General features: G+C 41.9%; 1 protein-coding gene across 1 annotated transcript in view; it reads right to left on the bottom strand.

Annotated features, from left to right (window-relative positions):
- The window catches only part of PASD1 (PAS domain containing repressor 1), a 71,075-nt gene that overhangs the window by 36,078 nt on the left and 12,685 nt on the right, over nt 1-22,312 (bottom strand). Inside the window, exons 2-5 of the mRNA XM_067548141.1 lie at nt 6,518-6,574; nt 4,391-4,545; nt 2,917-3,008; nt 1,843-1,932 (exon numbers count right to left, since the gene is read on the bottom strand). Of these exons, the coding sequence (XP_067404242.1) occupies nt 1,843-1,932; nt 2,917-3,008; nt 4,391-4,545; nt 6,518-6,549 (369 nt within the window). The 5' untranslated portion in view covers nt 6,550-6,574. The remainder of the gene's footprint in view (nt 1-1,842; nt 1,933-2,916; nt 3,009-4,390; nt 4,546-6,517; nt 6,575-22,312) is intronic.

Here is a 22,312-nt window from a genome sequence, read left to right as displayed (position 1 = left end):
TACTAGTGGCATCCAAAAACCCAACGTTAATAGAGTTCCTCAGTGAATTTCTGAAGTCAAATGTCTTCAGACAGTAGCTCAGTATCAATTCCAGAATCTACACAGGGCTTTTTTTTTTGTTTCTTGAATTAACCAACGAATTGTAATTTCTAGTGTTGATGCTACAGAAACATTTGTTCCAGGAAACAAACATTTGTTTTGTAATAGCAACTAGCGCTGTGTGGAGGAAGGAAGTTCCATTTCACGAAGGATTTCAAATTTGGCTTCATTCCAAATTGGGGGGAAAAAACCTGAAAATTTCAAAATTCTCCATGAAGGAAAATTCTGAAAAAAAAAAAATCTGTTTCAGGTGGATGGAAATGTTTTGTTTCAATTTTGACTTGTAAAAATATTTTGTATAACGTAATGCAACAGAACAACATTTAAAAACTGAAACAAAAAGTGTTGAAACATCAGAACTTTTTTCCCTGGTTTTCTTCTGAAACGAAATTCCAGTGAGATCAACCCCATTTCACAAAGTATTTCAAGTTCAACGGAACTGCATGGCCCGACGGAATCTGGTTTCATTAAAGCTTCTCTGACCTGCTGTACTAACAAGGCAACAAATGTTTGTACCCTGTCTACACTAGAATCTACCATTGTATAAATGTGTTAAAACATGGCTAAAAAAATCTGATGTAGAATACTATCATATATGCTCATGCATGGCACCAAAGAATAGAATTAACTATGCTTTTGAGGCAAGAGCAACAGCTTCTGTACCAAACTGTTGCTTACTAGGATAACACATTCTTCCCAGAAACCTCTTAGGCCACATACAGGTCTAATGTCCATGTGCTTTTGATCAAAAGTGGGTAGATTAAGCCCTCACATCATCTCTACATTGTTTAAAAATAGCATTATCAAGAGAACATTCCGTGACCACAATATTTCCATACACTTGGTGAAATATACAACACACATAAGGTACCTCAACTGTACAGTCAAACAGAGAACTGTGGCTACTCTGATGCTACATTTTTTTAAAGCTAAGTCAGACATCCTAATGCAAAGTTTATTATTTAGGGATTTGGGATACTCCCTAAGGGTCTGTTAGCTTCCTAAAGCAAGGAATGTGCTGCTCCTTTCCACAATCAGTTCCACGACAGATGCAATATGGTTAATACTGTCTATGACAAAGCACAACCGAATGGAAATTGATTGCACCAGATGTGTAAGGGAATTGCAGCATGTGACAGGTTTCTCAGTATAAGTGAAGTCACACTCTGGTTCTCCACCGGAAGCATCTCACAGCCCCACAGGAGGAATGCAGCAACTCCTAGTACACAATGTTGCCGTGCATATTAGCCAAGGTGTAGGGTATTACTAGCCTGAATGTAACTTGTGATTTGGGTAGGATTTGAGAAATAAGGGCAAGTATCAGTTACACTGTACATCCCACTCATGCACACTTGTGTTGGGGAAGCCACTTGGACACTGCAGCGCCGGCAGAAAGCTATTTCTTGCACAGGGCCGAATTCTGTTCCCACTGAAGTCAATGGAAGTCTTGTTGTTGATTTCAGTTGTGGCGGGGAGGACACCAGAATTTGTTCCTCTGTGACAATCTTAGGGTCAACGGGTGCCTGGTTGGCCACCTTGGGAATGTAACTGAGCTAATCACACAGCCCCAGGAGGAGCTCTGTGTGGGCTCCCTGTACATAGTCCCTGAGCTTTCTGCCTTGCAGGGGGAGTGTGCATGCTTACACCATCTGAAGGAAGTTGTTGTCAAGTCTCATGCGTATAACAATCTGGACATTCTAACTGAAAAACCAGACGTCCCTGTGTTACGCTGTTAGAACTTACCGGTAAATGCCCAAGAAGAGAGGAGATGCTATCAGATACATAAATAATAATCCCATCAGTGGTAAGTGCAATGAGAAATCCATCTAATGCCTAATGATAAAAGGCAGGGAGAAAAATAAGCATGTACCTGTACAGTGACTTCAAATACAACACACAGGTAATTTTTTCCATAGTGATTGCTCTAACAGTGTACAGCTAACATAAATCCATTGTGGTTCAGCACAAAAAGAATAAAAGTAACTACTAAACATGGTATCTAATTCGGAGCACTTCAAACTAATTGCTTTCTCATTAACGTTAATTTAACTTGCATTTTGCATCCACGGGATCTTGATTCAACAAGAAGCAAGATATAGGATGTCAAATTCCTCTCTCAACGTCCATGCAATCCTGCTGACTTCAGACACCCCTATTATATGCTGCAAGTTACACAATTGTTAACCAACTGACTGTAGAGATGCCAAACACCATCATGGTGAGCACAGAATGAAAACGACAGACAGATACAGATTTAACCATTTATAGCTAAAGTCAATGAGATTTACTTTGCTTAAAATCATATACTAGATTACAGACAGGATTGTGTTTTAGTTTAGTTTGGTTTCTCTTTCTCCTCTACAACTGTTGCTCCTCCTTCTCCCTTGCTGTACGATGGTGTCTCTGATTTATAAATTGCATGTGTAAGCTCTTCTCAGTTAGCAGTACCCCATGGCATTTGAGGTTATTTGTTGGGGAACTCAGCATTGGAGCTGATGTTCTCTTTCCCTTTATTGTGAGTTAGAGTTTTTCCTTCCTGTATTATCAGCCCATAAGCCTATTCTTCTATGACAGCTACCAAGGTTGGGAGTATTTTAACTTTGGTCAGCACAACAGCACAACATACCATAACCATAACACAAATAATAACAATAATATAACCATCTGACAGCACTCGATGCTCTCCACAAACAAGTTGTGTAGTTTTGGTACTTACTAGTGGGTGCAACGACCTAGAGAGGAAAAGCACCATATCTCTTTGCCAATCCTCTGAGCCCAGCAGTCACCCATATTCATAAACCTTTCACTTCTTCTTACCTCTAACATCAACTGGGTGAACTCCTCATTGCTAAGAAACGAAGGCTTCCAGTCTTGTCTAATCTCACAGGCCTCTGTCTGTGCTGTGATTTCTTCAAGAGAAAATATCAGAAAAGCAACATGACTCATTTCAGCTGGATTGCTTGTCATTTCTGAGGTAGCTCCAGACTTTTCACAAAGGGCTCCAATGGAATAATCTTAAAATCACCTTCCAGGGCCCTCTGTGGAACTGAAACTTCCTTATAATAGTGTGCATGTCATTAGAGAAGATCAAGTAAAGGGGCAGATGTAAAGGAGGAGAAAGAGTAGGGGTGAGAAGAAATAATTTTAAAATGAAGGTGGGGCTCAAATTCTGCTGTCAGTTAAGTCAGTGGAAATTCAGAGTAAGCCCATCAGAGCCCGTGGGGTTACTCCAGATTTACCGTGGCGTCGCTGATAGCAATACTTCACCTCAAATCTGAAATTGTCTATCAAGAGCCCACAGGAACGGGAATTACTCCATTCGTGGTGCTACGCACAGCTGCTCAGAGACACATGCAACACAGGCTGCCGCATGGGGCATCCCTTTGAACTTGTGTGGCCAGACTTAGCTGTCCCTTGTTCATATGGGTGTTTGACGTGCTCCATGGGGCTCCAAGCCATAGACTATGGAAATACCTTTCCCCCACACTACTCAACGCTCTGCTGCTGCTCTTGCCAGGTAGCCACTAGCCGGCCCTTCTTTGTGTGCTACTGAGCTTTGCATGAATAGGGGCATGTGTGGAGGACAGGAGCTGGGAGACAACTCTGAAGCGAGTCATTTGGTGCCTCTCCCCTATTAACACTCCAGGGAAGCAGGTGCTGGAAAAATGAGACTTGGAGGTTTGTGGGGAAGTGGGAGAAGGAGAGAAAGGGGTGGGAGTGAGGAGCGATGGGGAGGAAGAGACACGGGCACAAAGACAGCAAGGTTGTGGGGAGAGACTTGGCAACAGATGACCCCAGGGCTCTGGGATGCAGGGAAGAGATGGAGAACTGGACAACAGAACTTGGCAGAGAAGAGGAAGAGCGAAGAGGATGAAAGGCCGAGCAGAAGAGGCAATGGGATGGCACAGAGGGAAGCAAGGAATTAGACCATGTGGAGTGGGGAGCAGGGGACAGGGACAGCAAAGCAAGCCAAGAGATGCAAGGGAATACAGAGGGCAGGGGGTGTCCGTAATTAGACACACTGCTAGGCTGTGGCCTGGAGCTGCATATTACACATTTCAAGTGCTTCGTGGTCTAATGCTGCATCGCAGCATCCAACTTCTAGCCTCTTCCAGAGGCCAACTCCTGGCTATTATCCCATCCTCACCACTCCCACCCCTGTTCTGTTCTGCAACTCAGCGCCAACTCAGTGACAGAAACAAACTGCTGGCCAGCTACTCTGCTGACCCTCATAGCGATTCTCACACACCCCGTGGAGGACAGTAAGAGCGGGCCAAGTGCTAGCTAATACCTTTCTGTTTCTGTAAGAAGTCAATGGTCCTCTGCAATATTGTGGACTTGTCCATCTTGAGAGGGTGGCCATGACCCTGCAGCATCGTGCACAGCTCTTTGATGAGGACATTGAACTGGTCTCGCCTTTTCTTTTCAGACTTGTTGCGTGATGCCCTGGTTGATCAAAACACAAACACCGTTAGGGAAAGCAAGAGGTACATGTCTCAATCCTGCAAGGCGAGAGGCTCCAGTCCACCACAGCACGACAGCATGTGCTGAACATTAAGAACATAACTTATGAGCTATGAGTCCTATGCTCTTCAGTGGGTCTACTTGTATGTTTAAAGCTAAGCATGTGTTTGAGCGCTTCTGGACTGGGGTCAGAGTGCTTAGCATCTCACAGCAGGGTCAATCTCACAAGGAAAATCTGAAGGTTAGAAAAACCATTTATATTATTTTGAGTGAATACATTTAATTACCTGTGATTAGGCTGGTTGGGTTTTGGGTAGGGTTTTTTTAGAAAGAGGTGGTAATTTGGTACATGCTAGAGCGCTGTGAATAATAGATTTTTTTTTGTTTGTTTGCTGGCAGTTTAAAAGAAATATTTTAAATATCATTTTGCATCAAACCAAACATTTTTTCCCCATTTTTTGGCAAATCAAAAAGTTGATTTGAACAGAAAAATGTAATTTCGAGTTGAATTATACATTTTGTTTTGACAAAATCAAAATGTTTCATTTCAAATTTTGACCATTTTAAAATGTTGTATTGTTTTTTAAAATAAAATTGAAGAAAATCTTAACGAAAAGTCATTTCAAGTTGAAAAATTGAAATGTTTCACTTTCTCCGAATTTTGGGTTTTTTTTTTTTTTTTGACTGAAACAATTGAATGAAACCGACATGAATCTGCAAAACATTTTTGTGTCACCAGATCAGTATTTTTCACTGGAAAAAAAATTTCATGTGAAAAATTTCACCCAGCTCCAATGTGTGTTATTTTCAAAGGCATCTCCATCTGGCCTCCAAAATGGTAGCCACAACTATGTATGCTCAGAATTTTCCTTGTAGTTTTTTCATGACTGGATTTTTGCACTGTGTGTGCCAAAACTGGTGAGAGGCCTATTTCCTGATTTCTGCATGCAAGTGTAGCATGCACACACAAATTTTGTGCACAGAAAAGCTTGGCTGTGAAAAAACTGTGTACAAAACTTGAGGCCATAAAATTGTTTGAAAATCTGGACTAAGAAGTAATGTGATGCGTGACTCTGGTAATGTGAGATCCTAACTGAAAAAAACACACACCAACTTTCAACCTGCAATAACAACAGGTAAGGAGGTTTTAATGAAGTTTTTCCCTTTGTTAAAATCACTAGTAAAGAAGGAAGCATACTCATTTACAGTCTTTTCATTAAGATACCGTTCCATGCTAGTATCACAAACGACCCTACTTTTCAGCAGACGCTAATTGCACAATTGTAATTAAAAACTTTTACAAGTGTATTCATGATGACAAGTGCTTCTTATTTTGGGATCTGGAATGGGTATTTTATAGAAAGCCCATCCAGGTTCAGATTTGCAAGCAAAGACCCCACACCAGATTTTGGGGCTCTCAGACCCAGTGTTTTCTTTCAGGCCCATTTGTATTTTGGGGTGAAAGTCCAAAGACAAATTAGTGATGTAATAAATAGTTTTATTAAGAGATGAATTCACAGCCAGGATTAAGCTGGAACCTCCTCCAAGCTTCACATAGAACACCATCCTCCAACTGGATACTAAATCCAACCAGTGAAATCCCCTATTAGGAGCACTAAATCATCATAACAAACAGGGATTGGATGATCAATGATCCTGAGGGCAGACAATGTAACCTAGCAATCTCTGAGTACTGATTAGCTTCTTCTTGGGTGTCAGCTACATCACTGGGTGATGAAAATGGTTGTGTATTTGTCCCACACCAACGCTGACAAATAAAGAATGCAATCCTGCTCCAGTGAACTCAAGGGGAGTTTTGCCTCGGAAACCTGCTGTAGGTGAATGGGGGCCAGATAGCAATCTGATCACAATGGCAGGAAAATCTTATTACATTTCCACATACGAGAGAGATTTAACACACAGCCTTTCCAGTGCTGTGTGTGTCCATCCATACCTCTTTGCCCTGTCCTTCTCATCTTCATCCATCAGCTCGTTTACACAACACAGGGTTCTGGAAGAAAAAAGAAGCAGTGTTTACCACCTCTAAGACCTGGGAAACCTTGTCCGATTTCACTGAAGTTGTCAGATCAGGACCATTGATTCTAATGTCCAAAACAATTAAAATACAGGACATTCACTTAGTTTATCTTTTCCCTTTCCCCACTTTTCCTTGCTATATGGTTAATTTCTTTTTACATTGTATATTCAGCAGTTACAAGTGGTGTTTGGATATAAACTCAAAACACATACATTTTGTGTGATGGAAAAATTACAACACACACTACAGGGCAAATTCTGCCCACTGCCTTGCATGTTTATCTGAGTGCAGAATTTGGCCCTATTATGGGGCACTGGGAGAAATCAATAAAGTCACATTTTGCGAATTTTAAAAATGCGAGCCAGTTTCGGTGTCCTAGTCCGTGTTCCTGCTAACACAGGTTCCTACTGTGGGTAAATCCACCAGGCTGGACGCTGCCATGGCGAAAAGCAGCTGAAATCTCCCTTGCAGAGGGAGGGTGGGAGGGAGGAACAGGGAGCCAGCACTGTCCAAAAAGTGAGCGGCATTAGGCAACAACAGGGCATGATCAAGCCTGCCAAGGGATCCAAAGCCCACTGAAGTAAACAGAAACGCTCCCATGGACTTCAACGGGCATCACCTCTGCAGCCTCGTGCCACTGGCACTGCTGAGTCGCTGTAAACGAAAGCATTAAACCCGGGAGAAGATGGCAACAGACCTGGCCTCCCTGGGGTGCAGGGAAGTGTAACTCTGCACCAGATGAGGCAAATCTGGGCCTGGGTCTTTATTTTGTTCTACCTTCTTTCACTGCACAGGCAAAGGCAACAATCAATGGCAATAATTCCCCTCCCAGGCACACTGCTCTTGACTCCTATACAGTGGCGGGTAATTTAACACAACCAGGGTAACTTCTGAACTGGCGCTTTACTTTCCGTGACTCAGCCTGGCCAGTCCATACTGAGGGGCAATCACCTTCCAGATCTGTCAGACAAGCCAGTCGCAACCATCTCACCCCTTTAATCGCCCAGAGCCAGCTTTGTCAGGTCACAGCCCGCCTCAGAGAGGCTCCAAAACCAGTCTCCACATCGACTGGAGTCTGCTCCTGTCATTACCTTTAGCAGCCAATCAGAGTCCATGGTGCTAACGAGCACTTTCGCCGGCAAGCCCTGGCACCACACCCAGGGCCCCAGGAACATTCTTGATTGGACAGGTCCAAATATTTTTTTCCTGCCGCATGCCAGCTCCAACCCCAAATGACTTAATAGCTAGAAAAGCTGCACAAGATCAAGCTGCCCGCAGCTGACAGGAAAAGCGCATGGCTGGCTTTTCAAAAGATGCTGCTTAGCCAAAGGCTTGCCAACTCTGCTTAGCTTCTCTCCCCTGACCAGGAATACCCCTCACTTCTCTCTCCTCTCTTCTCTCCCCTGACCAGGAATACCCCTCACTTCTCTCTCCTCTCTTCTCTCCCCTGACCAGGAATACCCCCCACTGCACGAGGACAACTGGGCAAAGGAAACAAATGAGAGGATTCATTTCTTCCCAGAAGGTCAGGTCACATCAAAGGAAGGGAGAGGTTCCAGATCAAATGGTGCATCTGAGTCACTAAACGCACATAACCGAATCAGAAATTACCTGCTCTGTTCCTCAGATTCATCAGTGCAGACTGACAGGGGAAGACACGCACTTCTTATCACCATGTAAATACAGACGGGGCAAAATTAATTCTTACAGGGCAAACAAATTCAGTTAACCCTCCATTGTACTCAGACTAGCAAGCAGCAGCTACTTAACGCTGAAAAATTCTATTACACTTACTTAAGGGTGTGCTCTCCGCTAACCTCTCAAAGCTCAGCACAGCCTCAATGAGCTAAAGGTTTTGGGCCATATTCTGGGCTGATTTACACCACATGCAACTTCACTGACCCCAGTTACCCAAAGTGGCAGGCAGTGCAGAACTTGACCTGTTTGTTCCATACAACCTCCTGGCATGAAACACTGACTTAGGGCCATTTCGAGTCGTTCCATTGACTTCGAAGGACTTTGGATGAGGCTGGAAGGGAAGGGAAGCCCTGCAGAGCACAGCACCATGTTTTATTACAGGAGACTTTTACCTTTACATTCGATATATTTTCAGTTACGTTGCTAAAATAAGCTCCTCTTGCAGTAGCATTACTCGGATTTGGACACCACTTACTTCCCCTTTCCCACTATTTTTAATGGAATTATACTTGTCTCAGAGTACACACACACACACACGTACACACTAAGTTTTTAACTCGTGCATTTTTTCTTTGCGTCTTAATTACGTAATAGTATTTATTATGCCCTTTTCCTTCAACCATTAACTTATATGCGATGAACCCTTTCCTGGAAATCAGTTGATGTTTGGTCTCATTCATCTTTTTGTTCTTTATATGTTGCAATAGAATTTTTAGGGCAGTCGTTGCTTCCGATGAATCATTCTTTTCTACCAAGACAATCTGATTAAAACTTAGGTAAATGATTGCAAAGGTGGGCTGGAAGCAGCACAGAAGTTCTTGGTTCTTCACTGGTTCCCACCTGGGTGCAAGAAGAGTTTGGACATGAAAAAAGGGGACAGTTGCTTCCTACTCGTTGACAAGTAAAACAGCATAAACACAGGCCCTGAAAGAGGATTTTTCCACTTTCTCACTGACCACAGACACATTGTATTTGTAACTATATCGGAGGATGTGGGGGGCAGGAAGAAGAGAGGACTGAAAAGGTGCTCCCCAGAGTTCATGGGTCATTGGACTGGTCTTTAGCTAAACTATCCGGCAGACAGGATGGGAAAAAGTTGCACCAAAATAGTGAAGTTCAAGACAGTTTGTGTGTAACGAGTATATTTTATATTTGCTTTACTCATTCTTCTGGCCAAATTTCTGACCTCAGATCTCCATGTTTGTCTCCCACTGAAGTCAATGTGAGCGATACATAATCATCCAGAGATGGAATTGGACCTCTCCAATAGTGCTTGCTATTGCTTTTTCATTATCACCACCTCTCCAGTTGCTTTGGAGATACATACTAATGAGCTCTCTGAGATCCATTTTAAGTCAAAGATTTTAATTACTTTAATTCTCCAACACCCTTTATTTTTCCCCACATCATCTCATTGTCCATCTGTAATGCACATCATTTCTCAATTACCCAATTTTGTCATATTCTCTCTTCTTTCTGTGAGCCCATTGATAGCGCCCACAACCGGAGCATTAATATCTCTGGAGTACTAGAAGCTGAGACTTTTCTTCTTTCAAAGGACAGATGTTCCCATGAAAAAAAAAAACCCAAAACCTATGAGTACAGCTGAACTCTCAATAATTTCAGAGTCATCATCAACAACAACAGTGATCATTTGCTGGCTTATCAATTTTAAAGAATATTTAATCCAACCACACTGTTCAAATTGACAGATCTGTGCTATAGCCTCATGGTTGATACTGTTGTTCTTATTATCACACAGCCTGGAGAAACAATTTGAGACACAGTAACAAGCTCCTGATATTACCAATTCAGTATAAATTAGTCAAAAAGGAATGTGAACAAGTGAAGATGTCTATAACTTGGGTATGTGAAAAAACTAGCAGTTTGTTCCTGGTTCATGCTAATTAAAATGAATTAATTATATCCACTTTGCATAAATGACTACACAAGATGCAAGGCACTGGAGAATTAGACTCAATGTGCCTATCCTTATGGGATACAGCCAACGATGGAGGGAGATATTTTGAATCAACAAGAGACTTGGACAGCAAACAGTGAAAGAAAATAGAGCCTAAAAAATCAATACAAATATCTTAAAAGTGAAGGCTAAGGAAGAATAAATGTTAACAGACACACACAAAAGCTCTTTGCATGACACGGCAGAATGGTGAGCTGTAAAAAGACCTACCATAAAGGGTACACTTAAAGACAAAATATTCTTAACTGGATTAAGCACGTCAGAGCTACATTTAGTCCTAAGTGCTCTTTGTCTTGTTGTAAGATGAAGTTAAGTATAGTATTCAGAGTACTTAAGAATAGTTTCATAAGGACTGTAGCTAGGATGATCAGACAGCAAGTGTGAAAAATCAGGACAAGGGGTTGGTGGGGCAATAGGCACCTATATAAGAAAAAGCCCTGAATATCGGGACTGTCTCTATAAAATTGGGACATCTAGTCACCCTAGTTGTGGTCACACCTAATAGGAGTAAACTAGTAGCAGAATAGGTTTGCCTATAAGATTATTTTAAATAGTTATAGATAGAACAATTACATCTTTTACTTTAACTGTATTAATAATCAGGAGGATGAAGATTTGTTTAAAGCCAACTGAATATCCTCTCTTCAAAAGTTCAGAAAGATTTTTGAACCTCTCAGTATCCTGCCTCAGTGTAAGAATTCAGCAAAGAGATAGGACCAGCTTGCCATCATTCCCAACTATTGGTTGTTTTTCCCCATCCAAGGTATGTGCTGATAAATTACCCCACAGAGAAATGTGGGTTTCATCAGTCCTGCATGGAGTCCTGAAGTCCATCTTCCTCCATGACGCCTTTCCGCCCGCCAGTCATGCCTCCCCAATACCAGCAGGAGAGTTTAAAAAACAGACATAGCATTTTTAACGGCAAATTACATTTTAGATCTGTCAATCTTCACAGTGTTTAAAGTAGTTTCAAGAGTTACAAACAGGGGAATGGGGATGACAGCCTTAACAGGACAAAGGGACTCTCCAGTTGCTCAGTTGAAATGCTGTTTCACGCTACCTGCAATATTCTGGCAGAATCATCCACCCCATCCCACCACAAAAATTTACATCCCTTTGCTTCACAGAAGTAAAAAAAAAAAAAAATCTCTGCTTGTCTGAATTCAGGAGATATTTGGATCTGTGGTCCTTTGATTGCAGAAAATGTATATTTACTAGTCTACTGCAAGTCAGCAATTAATAGAACCCACAGGGACAAAGTACAATATCAACTTGAAAATTACAGCTTCCTGTTAATGGAACAGTAGGTCATTGAGGATGTTCCTAGAAACATCTTCCGGTTGGATTTTACGCATAGATCATCTGAATGCTTATGCATGCGTTTAATTTTAAGCACACAATTAGTCATGGGAAAGTCTACTTTAGGGCCTAATCCTGCAAGGATTTCTGAATGTGCTTAACTGTATGCACTGTGAGTAGTCTCTGGACTTCAATGGTACTACTTGCAGGGTGTAAAGCTAAGCTCCTGTGTAAGGCTTTGCAGGATCAGGACCATAGGTAATACTTGGCAGGTTAGGGAAGTATTAGCATTCTCAGATATACACTGTAGAAAGAGATTATATTTATGAAAATGTTCCCGTGTAAATAACAGAGAGACAAGGTGGGTGAGGTAATATATATTATTGGACAAATTCTGTTGGTGAATTTTTCAAGACCTTCAGCTCTGTGTAAGCTTGTCTCTTTCAGCAACAGAATTTGTCCAGTAACAGCTATTACCTCACCCACCTTGTCTCCCTAATATCCTGGGACCAACAGAGCTACAACACCGCAAACACGTACATCATATTCTGTGAGCTTGGACATGAAATGCATACAAGAGAGGGCCCTCAAATTCAAAATGCAGAACTTCATAGCACCACACTGTGCTACAATAAATAAGAGAGTCGATGGCATTTCCCAGCAATAGGTTTTATGTGTCTATATGCTCAAGTTTCATTCTTCTTGAGGCAACAGGAAGGAATGACTGCAGTTGATAGCTAACGAACTGATTTAATTTTTAGAAGGCTGAATGTAACCTTTTCAGTAAAGTGTTACTGCCTCCACGATAACATGTGAATGTCAATGACATCTGAAAACCAGACAGTGCTTCCTCATCTCGATGGCTGTGTAGCACAAAAAAAGCAAATCATTACAGAGTTTACATGTCAGAGCGTTAAAATCTGCGGCCTGCCATTTGCAGATCACTGCAGCTGTAATCGGCCTCTTGCCAATCGCAGAATGAGTTTTAGGGCTGGCCAAAGGGAAGCTCTCCCTACCCCTGGCAGCAGCAAGGGCAGAAGGCTCTCTTTCTCCTTTCACTACGAGGGCTGGAATTCAGAAAGACGTTCACCCATCACTAGACACATCGTTCTGAAAAACGCGTGGCTTGCTAACCACATTCCACGACCAACAGCAAGCAGCAATTTGACACAAGTCTCCTCAGCAACAACATTACCCCATGGCCTCTCCTCCCGGTCCCAACAGAATTGTGGGATGCTTTCCAGAGTGATATACTGAATAGCAAGGCAAAAAAATGTAGGATTAAAATGAACACCACTAATCGTAAATGAGATCGAGCACAGAGGCATCAATTTTTTTAATCATTATTTCAGTCTCTCCTTCAGCTTCCCTGTCTCTTTTCTTTCATTTCCATCTGTTGTTTTTTTCCACTAGTCCTCTTCTCTGTCTCTCTTTTTTCCCGTCTTATTGACATTTCTAAAAACTTTTTTTATTAGCAAAATCCAGAGTACTGCCCCTTCCTGTATGGTTTTCTCTCCCCGTTCTCTTTAGCTCTTCTCTGTCACCCGCCCTCCTCCTTCCAGTGATCCCTCCCACTTCTCAGTTCACTCTCTTGCTGCTTGTTCTGCTCTCCTCCTTTTCCCGAGTATTTCCCTTCTTCATCTACCTCTATTTCAGGATGACTGAGACTGATACCCCACTAAAAAAGCAGCTGATGTCCTGCTCACTCCATTCTGTGGGGTCTAACACCTGACTAAGCTGCGGTATCAGTATACAGTTGTATGTCATCGATAGAGATACTTCAATAAGAAATCTCAGTATGAGTGGGAATGTAGGAGGCAGGGGAAAGAACATCTTTGCAAAATTAATGTTGCAAGAAAAACAAATAATAAGTGTTCTGATTCCCTACTGTTAGTTTCTGGTAACTGTGGTAATTGGAACGGTTGCTACTCTTCTCTGGTTGATCTAAATTTAACTTGTTACCTCTGACAGCTTTCTGGCTACATTCATTATAACAATAACACTCTGAAGTGGCTTCTAAGAGGTGACCAAAGAAAATGGATCAGACAAAACAACCAAAGCAGCAAAAGGCTGTTTTGGAACACAGTGTTTCAAAACAGAATTGAAATGAAAGGTACAAAGACATATGACTGTGGGGGGGAGTTTCAATAAATGCTGTTGTCTGAAAACAAAAAGAAAAAAGAGACTAAAAATACTACTAGACACTTGAAAAGAAAAGAAGGTTAGAGGTGCATTGTGTTCTGGGGGACTTTCTTCAGATCCTGGAGAAAACAGCTGGGCAACCATGTTTTACTACAGTAATTCACTATGCCTTGGTAGAACTACAATATTGGAGTAATTATTTAAAATATTTCCAGGGTTTCTGGCATTTACTTTATTAGTTCTATCAATTTCTCTAATACCCTCCTAAAATTCTGAAAACATGTCAGGAGGCAAAACTGCCGATTCAAACTCCTGGAGTAGCAGACAACTAGAATTCCACAAACCGTGTGTGCAAACTGTGGTCTCCTCAAGCTCCTAGATGAGTGCCTGAATGCCCTGGAGGCCGCTCTGCCTCACAGTGAGATGATATATCGATGTTGCACTGTCAGATGATAATGGCACCATTAACCAACATCCACTTCTCCCAAGTCAGCATCTCAACAGGAAGTTGAGTCCCCACATCTTGCTTCTTGGACTGGTCATTAGGGCCAAGTTCTGGATCCCCTAAACAAAGGCTCAGCTCAGAACAGTAAACTCCTCAGGGATAGGGAGAGTCCTTCTCTGTCCTAGCACAGTGCAGCACCAGCAAAGCAACTAGTACAGCCCGTGGGGCCAAGCCGTGCCTATTCCCGACCTCATCCTCCAACCCCTCCACCCACAGTGCAGAGCGAGCCAGTGCCGAGTGCTGCTCTACCGTATCCAAGGGGGTGGATGCAAGGTCCCCCTGCATGGCTTCTCTGCAGCCTTTCCGCTCCAGGCTCAGCAAAAACTGCAATGACTCTAGTGCGTTTACAGCCTTCCATGCCCGTGCCAAAAGGCAGGATGACGTAGACAAATCCTATTTTATGGACCTCATGCCAATCTGAGTGTCCAAATGGGGGATCTGGACATCTCAGTAATAAAATAAATAACAACAACAATACCACCACCTGGCACTTTCCATCATTAGATCTCAAAGCGCTTTATTGAGGGGGCCAGTATCATTTCCCCAAATGGCTTGCCCAAGGTCACCCAGCAATACAATGGCAGAGCTGGGAATAGAGTCCAGGTCTCCTGAGTCAAAGTTCAGGGTTCTATCCACTAGGCAACATTGCCTTTGCAACCTACTTTTGCTCTCATGCTTTTGTCAAACATGACCAATGTGGTGTCTGCTCCCTGAGAGCTTTCCACACAGTTCCACTAATTATACTTACCTTGACCTGCAGGAGACATAGACAAATGCTATGCATAGACATAGACAAATACTGACAGACATCAGACAAATTCTCGGACGCTGTAATTCCCCCAGCAGAGAACTTTTAGCCCATTCTCTCTATCAGTAAGAGGCAATCCTGGCCTCAAGGTAACACTACTAGAGATGAAGCGTTTTATTAATCTCTTCATGAGATTAATAACACAAACCTCCCCCTTTCTCCCCAGTCGGGAATATGTAAGAAATAAATCTGCTTATATCTTTTCTGAGGACATCCTGTATGAAATCAAATCTGAGTTGCTTCAGAGTTCACCTACTCTTGAGGCCTATTTCCAGACAGATATCATAATACTGACATAATTATTTCCTCCATCGTGTACCAGGATATCAGTAACGGAGGATTACAAAACCAGGCTGAAAACTACAGCAAGAGTAAATAAACTATTATGCAAAAGAAGTTGGACCTGATTCTCTTCTGATTTACACCGGTGTAAATCAGGAGTAACTCCATTAAAGTCAGTGGCATGGCGCTTGTGTAAAATCAGTGTAAGTGAAAGCAGAAACAGGTGTCTTATTTTCATACCCATGTCCTCAAAAAATAAGCAGTATGCAAACTGCGTTCATCCTTACATGGAATTGTTTCCCAAATTTTTTATGAGGCGTAAGAAGTTCTTTATATCCTTTAATGACAACTAAGGCATGTGGGTTTTCATACAAATGTTTCCAACAGTAATAAATAAACAAACAGAAAATGCATTGAGCAGAATTTTTCCTAAATAGGATGTTCCGCAAAATTTCCCACAAAATATCTATCGCTTGTAACGATTTGCTTTTGTTTAAACAGTGACCCCCTGGTGCAAAAATAGATTTTTTTAATACAGGGTAATTCGGAAAAAGAAATATTCAGCATAATTTCTACCCATTGCAGTGCTGGCGACATTCAAGGAGGATTTCTACCCTACTGACTGCACAAGTTCATAACCATTCCTAATATATGAATATAATAAGATGGTCAGAAGGGTGCTGTGGCTTTCTCTTGTGTCTTGGGGCTCGCTGCTATCACATTCGCTGAGCCGGCAAAACACAAAACTAACAGCAGCAAAGGGTTAACACAGCAAATAATAGCAGTAGAAAGTGGCTCAACTAAGCTGAATAATGATATTGATGCATTAGTCTCAATAGTACAGGCCAAATTCTGCTTATAATGATATTGATGGAATTTAAGACTGCATTTCCACTGGTTTCAACCCTTGGTTCTCCATGAAAGAGCACAATCTGGACCTTGTTAACATGGTATCCAAGAATGTAACACGCATCTCTCCTTACATTTTTAAAGTATCTCTCTCTCCCAGTTTGCTAGCTCAAACTACTCATAACATGCTAGAATAACGAAGAAGCTAGGAGCTATATTCATTTCTAAAGGAAACCAACTTTCAAAACTAAGTCAGTAGTAGGGTGACCAGCTAGCAAGTGTGAAAAATTGAGACAAGGGGTGGGTGGGTAATACATAAAACAAAGCCCCAAATATCAGGACTGTCCCTATAAAATCGGGACATCTGGTCACCCTGCCTAGTCAGTAGTGTTTTCTCCTCCTACGTCATGTTTGCAGAACTGTAAGATACTCCTCTCTGCCCCCTGACACAATGTGCTCTTTTTTCAGGGCTCACTGGTTGTAACCTCTTAACGGTGCTGGAGGCTGCTGGGAAACTCATTTATGAAACAGACTGTGAAGATACTGTATATTATTCCCATCAAAACGAGTGAGGTAGTTGATCTTCCATAAATCTTTTTTGTGCCACTCTCTTGGGTTGGGTTATTTTTTTAAGCCTTGCAAATACTTGTGTCTACACGGTTCCCCTTCCGATCTGCCAAAAGACATTTCTTGTAACTCATCTTTACCTAATTTCCCAAGGGTAGAATTCACCCTTGTGCAGAGGCCCAGTACAACAGCTATGCACCACTCAAGTCCCACGCAAACCCTATTTTAGGCCGTGTGCTATTCCTTTATTCCTCAGCATACAACAATAAAGCGCAGTTAGGCATGTAATCATACCAGATAGCCACAGATCCATTTTGTAAGGCTAAAGACTCATCAGCAACACAATGAGCTGCACCCAATGTACAACAGAAGAGATACTTCTAAACAAATCAGATATAAAAACATAAAATCCTTAAAGCCTCTTTATTTCCTGTGTAATCTGATTTTTGTTACACTTTGGGAACAGTTATTTAATGGATCCTAAACAGGCTGTTCTAACAGATTCCTTATCTGATATGTAGGTTTCTTCTTGTAACATACAGGGTACGGACAGATCTATTTATCTGTGCTAAACATAGGGACAGTTTTTTGAATGCATAAGGTGCATGACATGAGATGGCAAGTATATTTTGCATATATTTTTATTTAATGTTTTAGTTACTTCATCAATGTAAAAATGCAACATTGGCATGAATGTCTTCGGTGGCACTCTTTCCTTATATGCTACAACTATTAAAAAGTATGTTTTATTTGTACAATCTCTTCCTTTTTTTCGTTGTGGGCATAAAAGACATTTCAGATGCTGGAGGATGATGTTGCTGACGATGTGAGCAAACGTGCTCTGTGTTTGCTGTGTCGTGCTCGAGATTTCCAATTCCATAGCTGATGTAAATGTATTATTTAAAAAAGAACACAATCCATGCCCTGAATATCAAAACAAGGGAGGAAGGCCTTAAGGGGATTTAGGCTCTAATCCTACAAACTGCTCTGAATCTGCACCATCTTCAAAGAGGTTCATGTGGGCACAAGGCCTGTTCACACCAAGCAGCTTGCAGGATCAGGGCCTTAGTGATTTTTAAAGAGCAGTGGATTGCCAGTCTGAAATACCATGTCATCCATTTATCAACAGAATAGGTATGGCACAGGCAATGGCTGTGCAACGTACCCCTCTGCTCCTCCACACTTCCCCTGCCTGAGCCCTCTTTTAAGGCAGAGCCATCACTTCTACATGGGAACCAATCATGGCCAATCGATCCACCAGCCAGGTGTAATTGTGAGGGTGATGCATGCTTTTAAATTTCCTGCAAGTCATCAGAGGTCCCCTGGCAGTGGAATTCCCTCCTGAAGGAAATTTGTCCGAGTTCTTAGCTGCATTCAGAGCACGTTGTAAAGCTTGTCTTTTCCAATCCATCTACTCTTGACCTATTCTAGGCTCCTTCCTGACTTTGCAGCCTTATACTCCATCTGACTTATTTTGTATTAGTCTGGAAATCGAGTCTTGGATCCCACTGTGTTTCCTGCTGCACCGATTCCTTTGCTTTATCAGCCTAGGTATTGGAGCTGCCTGAGTTTTGTTCCATAATGTGATACCCTGTACTTTAGTTTCTGTTGTACAATGTTTAGACACTTGGTGATAGCTCACTGTAAAATGATAAATAATAATTTTCTCTTCCATGGTGCTTTCCATCAGAGGCCTCAGAACACTTTACAGACACCAGCTATATCCTACAAATCCCCACCCCCCACAGAAGGAAGGAAAACAAGATTATCCAATTACACAAGAAACCGAGGCCAACAGTTTCAAAACTGTCCACCACTTTGGGGTGCCTCCGCCTTTGGAAGCTGAGTTTAACATATTAAAAGCCTTCTTCTATTCATAGCTGCCCAACTACGTGAAACCTGGGCCTATTTTTCAGAAGTGCTATGCATCAACAGCACCCAAAATTGATGAACACTAAATTGTGGCCTAAGTGACTTGCCCAGGCTCACACAGAAAGTCCGTTTCTGTGTAAAGGATTGAACCCACATCTTCCAGTGACCAGCCCTGTGCGTCTGTCTCTTAAAACAAGTTTCTTCAGATACTACACCGTAGACATAAATCTTCCTTAAACACATGGCCCTGTAAATAACTGATTTTTAATGGATAAGGAAACCAACATGGAGAGTAATTGCCAGCCTTTCAGAAGTGGCCACTGATTTTGAGTGCTCAACTTCAGATGCCTTGGGCCTCATTTCCCAGTATGTACCATAGTTCTTTACTTCTAGCCAAAAAATAAAGTCGTCTTCTCCCGTTGCAATCTGCACATCACGTGTGCCCCACACTAGACTTTCTGAGCAACATCAGGAAGCTATTCTAAAAAGGCAACATCACCGCAAGAAGATTAGAGAGGGGCCTAAACCAAACACATGATGGATAAAAACCCCCTCTGAACTTGAAGGAAGTTCACCTCCTGATTCAGATCTAAACTTCTGGACTTAAGCCTGAATCACAAATCCAAATGTCCCCTGAAGTTTGGGGATCCCATATCTGGCACTCCACAGCTCAGCCCCATCTCTAAACGGAGTGGAAACCAGAGTCTCTGGTTCACAGCTACGGTACATGAGAAATCAGGTTCAGGATGCATGTGGAGCCCAGGTGGAACAGCACTGGGCGCTGCAGAACTGTTCAACCGCCCTGGGAGAAATAGCTGTGGGAGAGTTATAAAGAGCTTTGGTAGTTAAAACTCTAAGTAAGCTTACATGTGAGACTCTGAATTTTATCTACTTAGCCATTAAATGAATATCAAAAGACTCACAGCAGCTAAGCTAACTGACCTCATTCTATAGATTTGGCTTTATGCTCCCTAGTTCAAGTATAAGCAACTTCTCTATATCTTCTTGATATCCGTGACGCTGGAGCATTACATCTCCATTCCAGGTATAATGTGCATATAAATCAAAAAGAATTTAAATAAAGCTCTGACATTTCAAAATTTGCCTTATCCTCATTTGACTCTGGGAGCTTCTGCTGCAATCCTTAAATGATCTGCTCACATCTGTTCTCCAGAGGCGCTCATGTTCATGCCCCACTGACCTTAGTGCTGCCATCTCTGCACTTAAAGCCAAGAAAAAACACCAGTGTGCCCTTCCCTATATGTGTGACGATCCTTTCGAGCAAGAGGAGGTATAAAAAAAAATTCAACTTTTATGTCACAAGAGAAGGATTTAAGCCAGAAACTATCTGAGCTGAGTTATGGAAATTGTGGTCCTGATGCTGCAAAGTACTGAGTACCCGCAAACAACGGGATCTGCAGGACTGAGCACACAACTGCAAGCGTGAGATGTTTTTCTAGTACAGTAGTTCACACTGACTTGATTTTATTTACTGCTGCTTTCTATTCAGACTTGACTAATCCGATCAAGTTATTTCTTGGCCCGTGCCTTAAATCTGAATAAGTAAACATTTGTCATAAATTCTGAGCCCACTTGTTTCAAATGTATGATTAAGCATCGGACTGGAGCATTATTGTAAGAAAACTCATCCCATTACTCAGAATTTCCATAATTGCCTGCAGTTGTCATAAAGTGGCAATTTTCCATCCAAAGCCACATGAAACAGATTTTTACTTCCACTGCATTATAAATGTATTGTATGATTACAAAGATTCCCAAAGATAAAATATATGCCTGTGTTTTCAACTTCCTTAGAGAACGGCTCTTTGAGCCCAGAACTGCTAATAATGACACAAGTTAGAGAGTATGATGAAAAATATTTTTCTGTGGCTACCAGATCTCCTCCACAGATGTCTTCTCTTGTTTACTATGAATAAGACATGTGATAAATATAGTAAGTGAATACATCTTGCACAAAAAAATACTCATCTGTAATATGTGGGTCACATAATACTAAAAGACTCAAAAACCAAAAGAAATGTTGGCTCAAATCCATCCCTGATGGAACTCCACTGAAGTTACCTCAGGGATAGATTTGACCCAATGAAGCTTATAAAATTCTGCAAGATGAATTGCTGCCATTTACATACTTGGAACTGCTAATGCTATACATAGGTTTCTTTCTAAAAAAAATACCCTAACTTCTGAAGCTCTGTTTTATTTTTCACCGGATCGTCTTGTTTAAACAGGCCAGTTTGTAACTAATCTTTCTAGAGAAAGTCATCTGTTTTCAAAACGTTAGAATTTGTAAACAGTTAAATGTAATAACTTGCAGCATTCTACGAAGTAACACAAGTCCATACTGGAAACACAATGCAGATTTGTTAGAACGCGAGTGAGAAAGCCAAACTTCCTTTCAGAAAGTGGAAAAGGGAAGATAAAAATCAACATTTCTTTGTCTGCATATTTCTGCACCTTTGTTGTGTTGACCTTTTGGAACTTATTGAAGCTCGTGACACATCCATCCATTGCAGCTCTTTCATAGGGGGCCACTGTTGTTGTAAATATTACATACAAATACCCAAGGCCTTAATCTGCCTTGTTTAAGTTATGCGCACACATCTTTTTTCCCCTCTGCAGTTCATTTGTAATGGCTGGATGGATAATCATCCCAAATAACCAAAATATATGACTCAACACACACAAAGAATGTCAATTTCATATACTGGATTCTGATTTTTTTTACTGTATAAGGTTGAAAAATATGTGCCCCACCTACACAGAGCCTAAGTAAAAAAGGTTTTGGGGTAGAAAACTACATGGGGACTAAGAGGGGAATTATTTATAGAATCATAGAAGATTAGGGTTGGAAGGGATCTCAGGAGGTCATCTAGTCCAACCCCGTGCTCAAAGCAGGACCAATCCCAACTAAATCATCCCAGCCAGGGATTTGTCAAGCTGGGCCTTAAACACCACTAAGGATGAAGATTCCACCACCTCCCTAGGTAACCCATTCCAGTGCTTCACCACCCGCCTAATGAAAATTTTTTTTTTGTGATATCCAACCTAGACCTCCCCCACTGCAACCTAAGAACATTGCTCCTTGTTCTGTCATCTGTCAGCACTGAGAACAGCCTAGCTCCATCCTCCCTGGAACCCCCTTTCAGGTAGATAAAGGCTGCTATCAAATCCCTCCTCATTCTTCTCTTCTGCAGACTAAATAAGCCCAGTTCCCTCAGCCTCTCCTCATAAGTCATGTGCTCCAGCCCCCTCATCATTTTTGTTGCCCTCCGCTGGACTCTCTCCAATTTGTCCACATCTTTTCTGTAGTGGGGGGCCCAAAACTGGACACAATACTCCAAATGTGGCCTCACCCGTGCCGAATAGCGGCGAATAATCACTTCCCTCGATCTGCTGGCAATGCTCCTACTAATGCAGCCCAATATGCCGTTAGCCTTCTTGGCCACAAGGGCACACTGCTGACTCATATCCAGCTTCTTGTCCCCTGTAGCCCCCAGGTCCTCTTCTGCAGATCTGCTGCCTAGCCAGTCGGTCCCCAGTCTGTAGCTGTGCATGGGAATCTTCCATCCTAAAATGCAGAACTCTGCATTTGTCCTTGCTGAACCTCATCAGATTTCTTTTGGTCCAATCCTCCAATTTGTTTAAGTCTCTCTGTATCCTATCCCTACCCTCTGCGTATCTACCACT

The sequence above is a fragment of the Emydura macquarii genome, unplaced genomic scaffold (assembly GCF_026122565.2).
Source record: "Emydura macquarii macquarii isolate MOO-44397 ecotype Brisbane River unplaced genomic scaffold, CSIRO-AGI_Emac_v2 contig_1253, whole genome shotgun sequence".
NCBI classification, from domain to species: Eukaryota; Metazoa; Chordata; order Testudines; family Chelidae; genus Emydura; species Emydura macquarii.
Note: the sequence above shows the minus strand (reverse complement) of the source record. Positions and strands in the feature narration are given on the sequence as shown.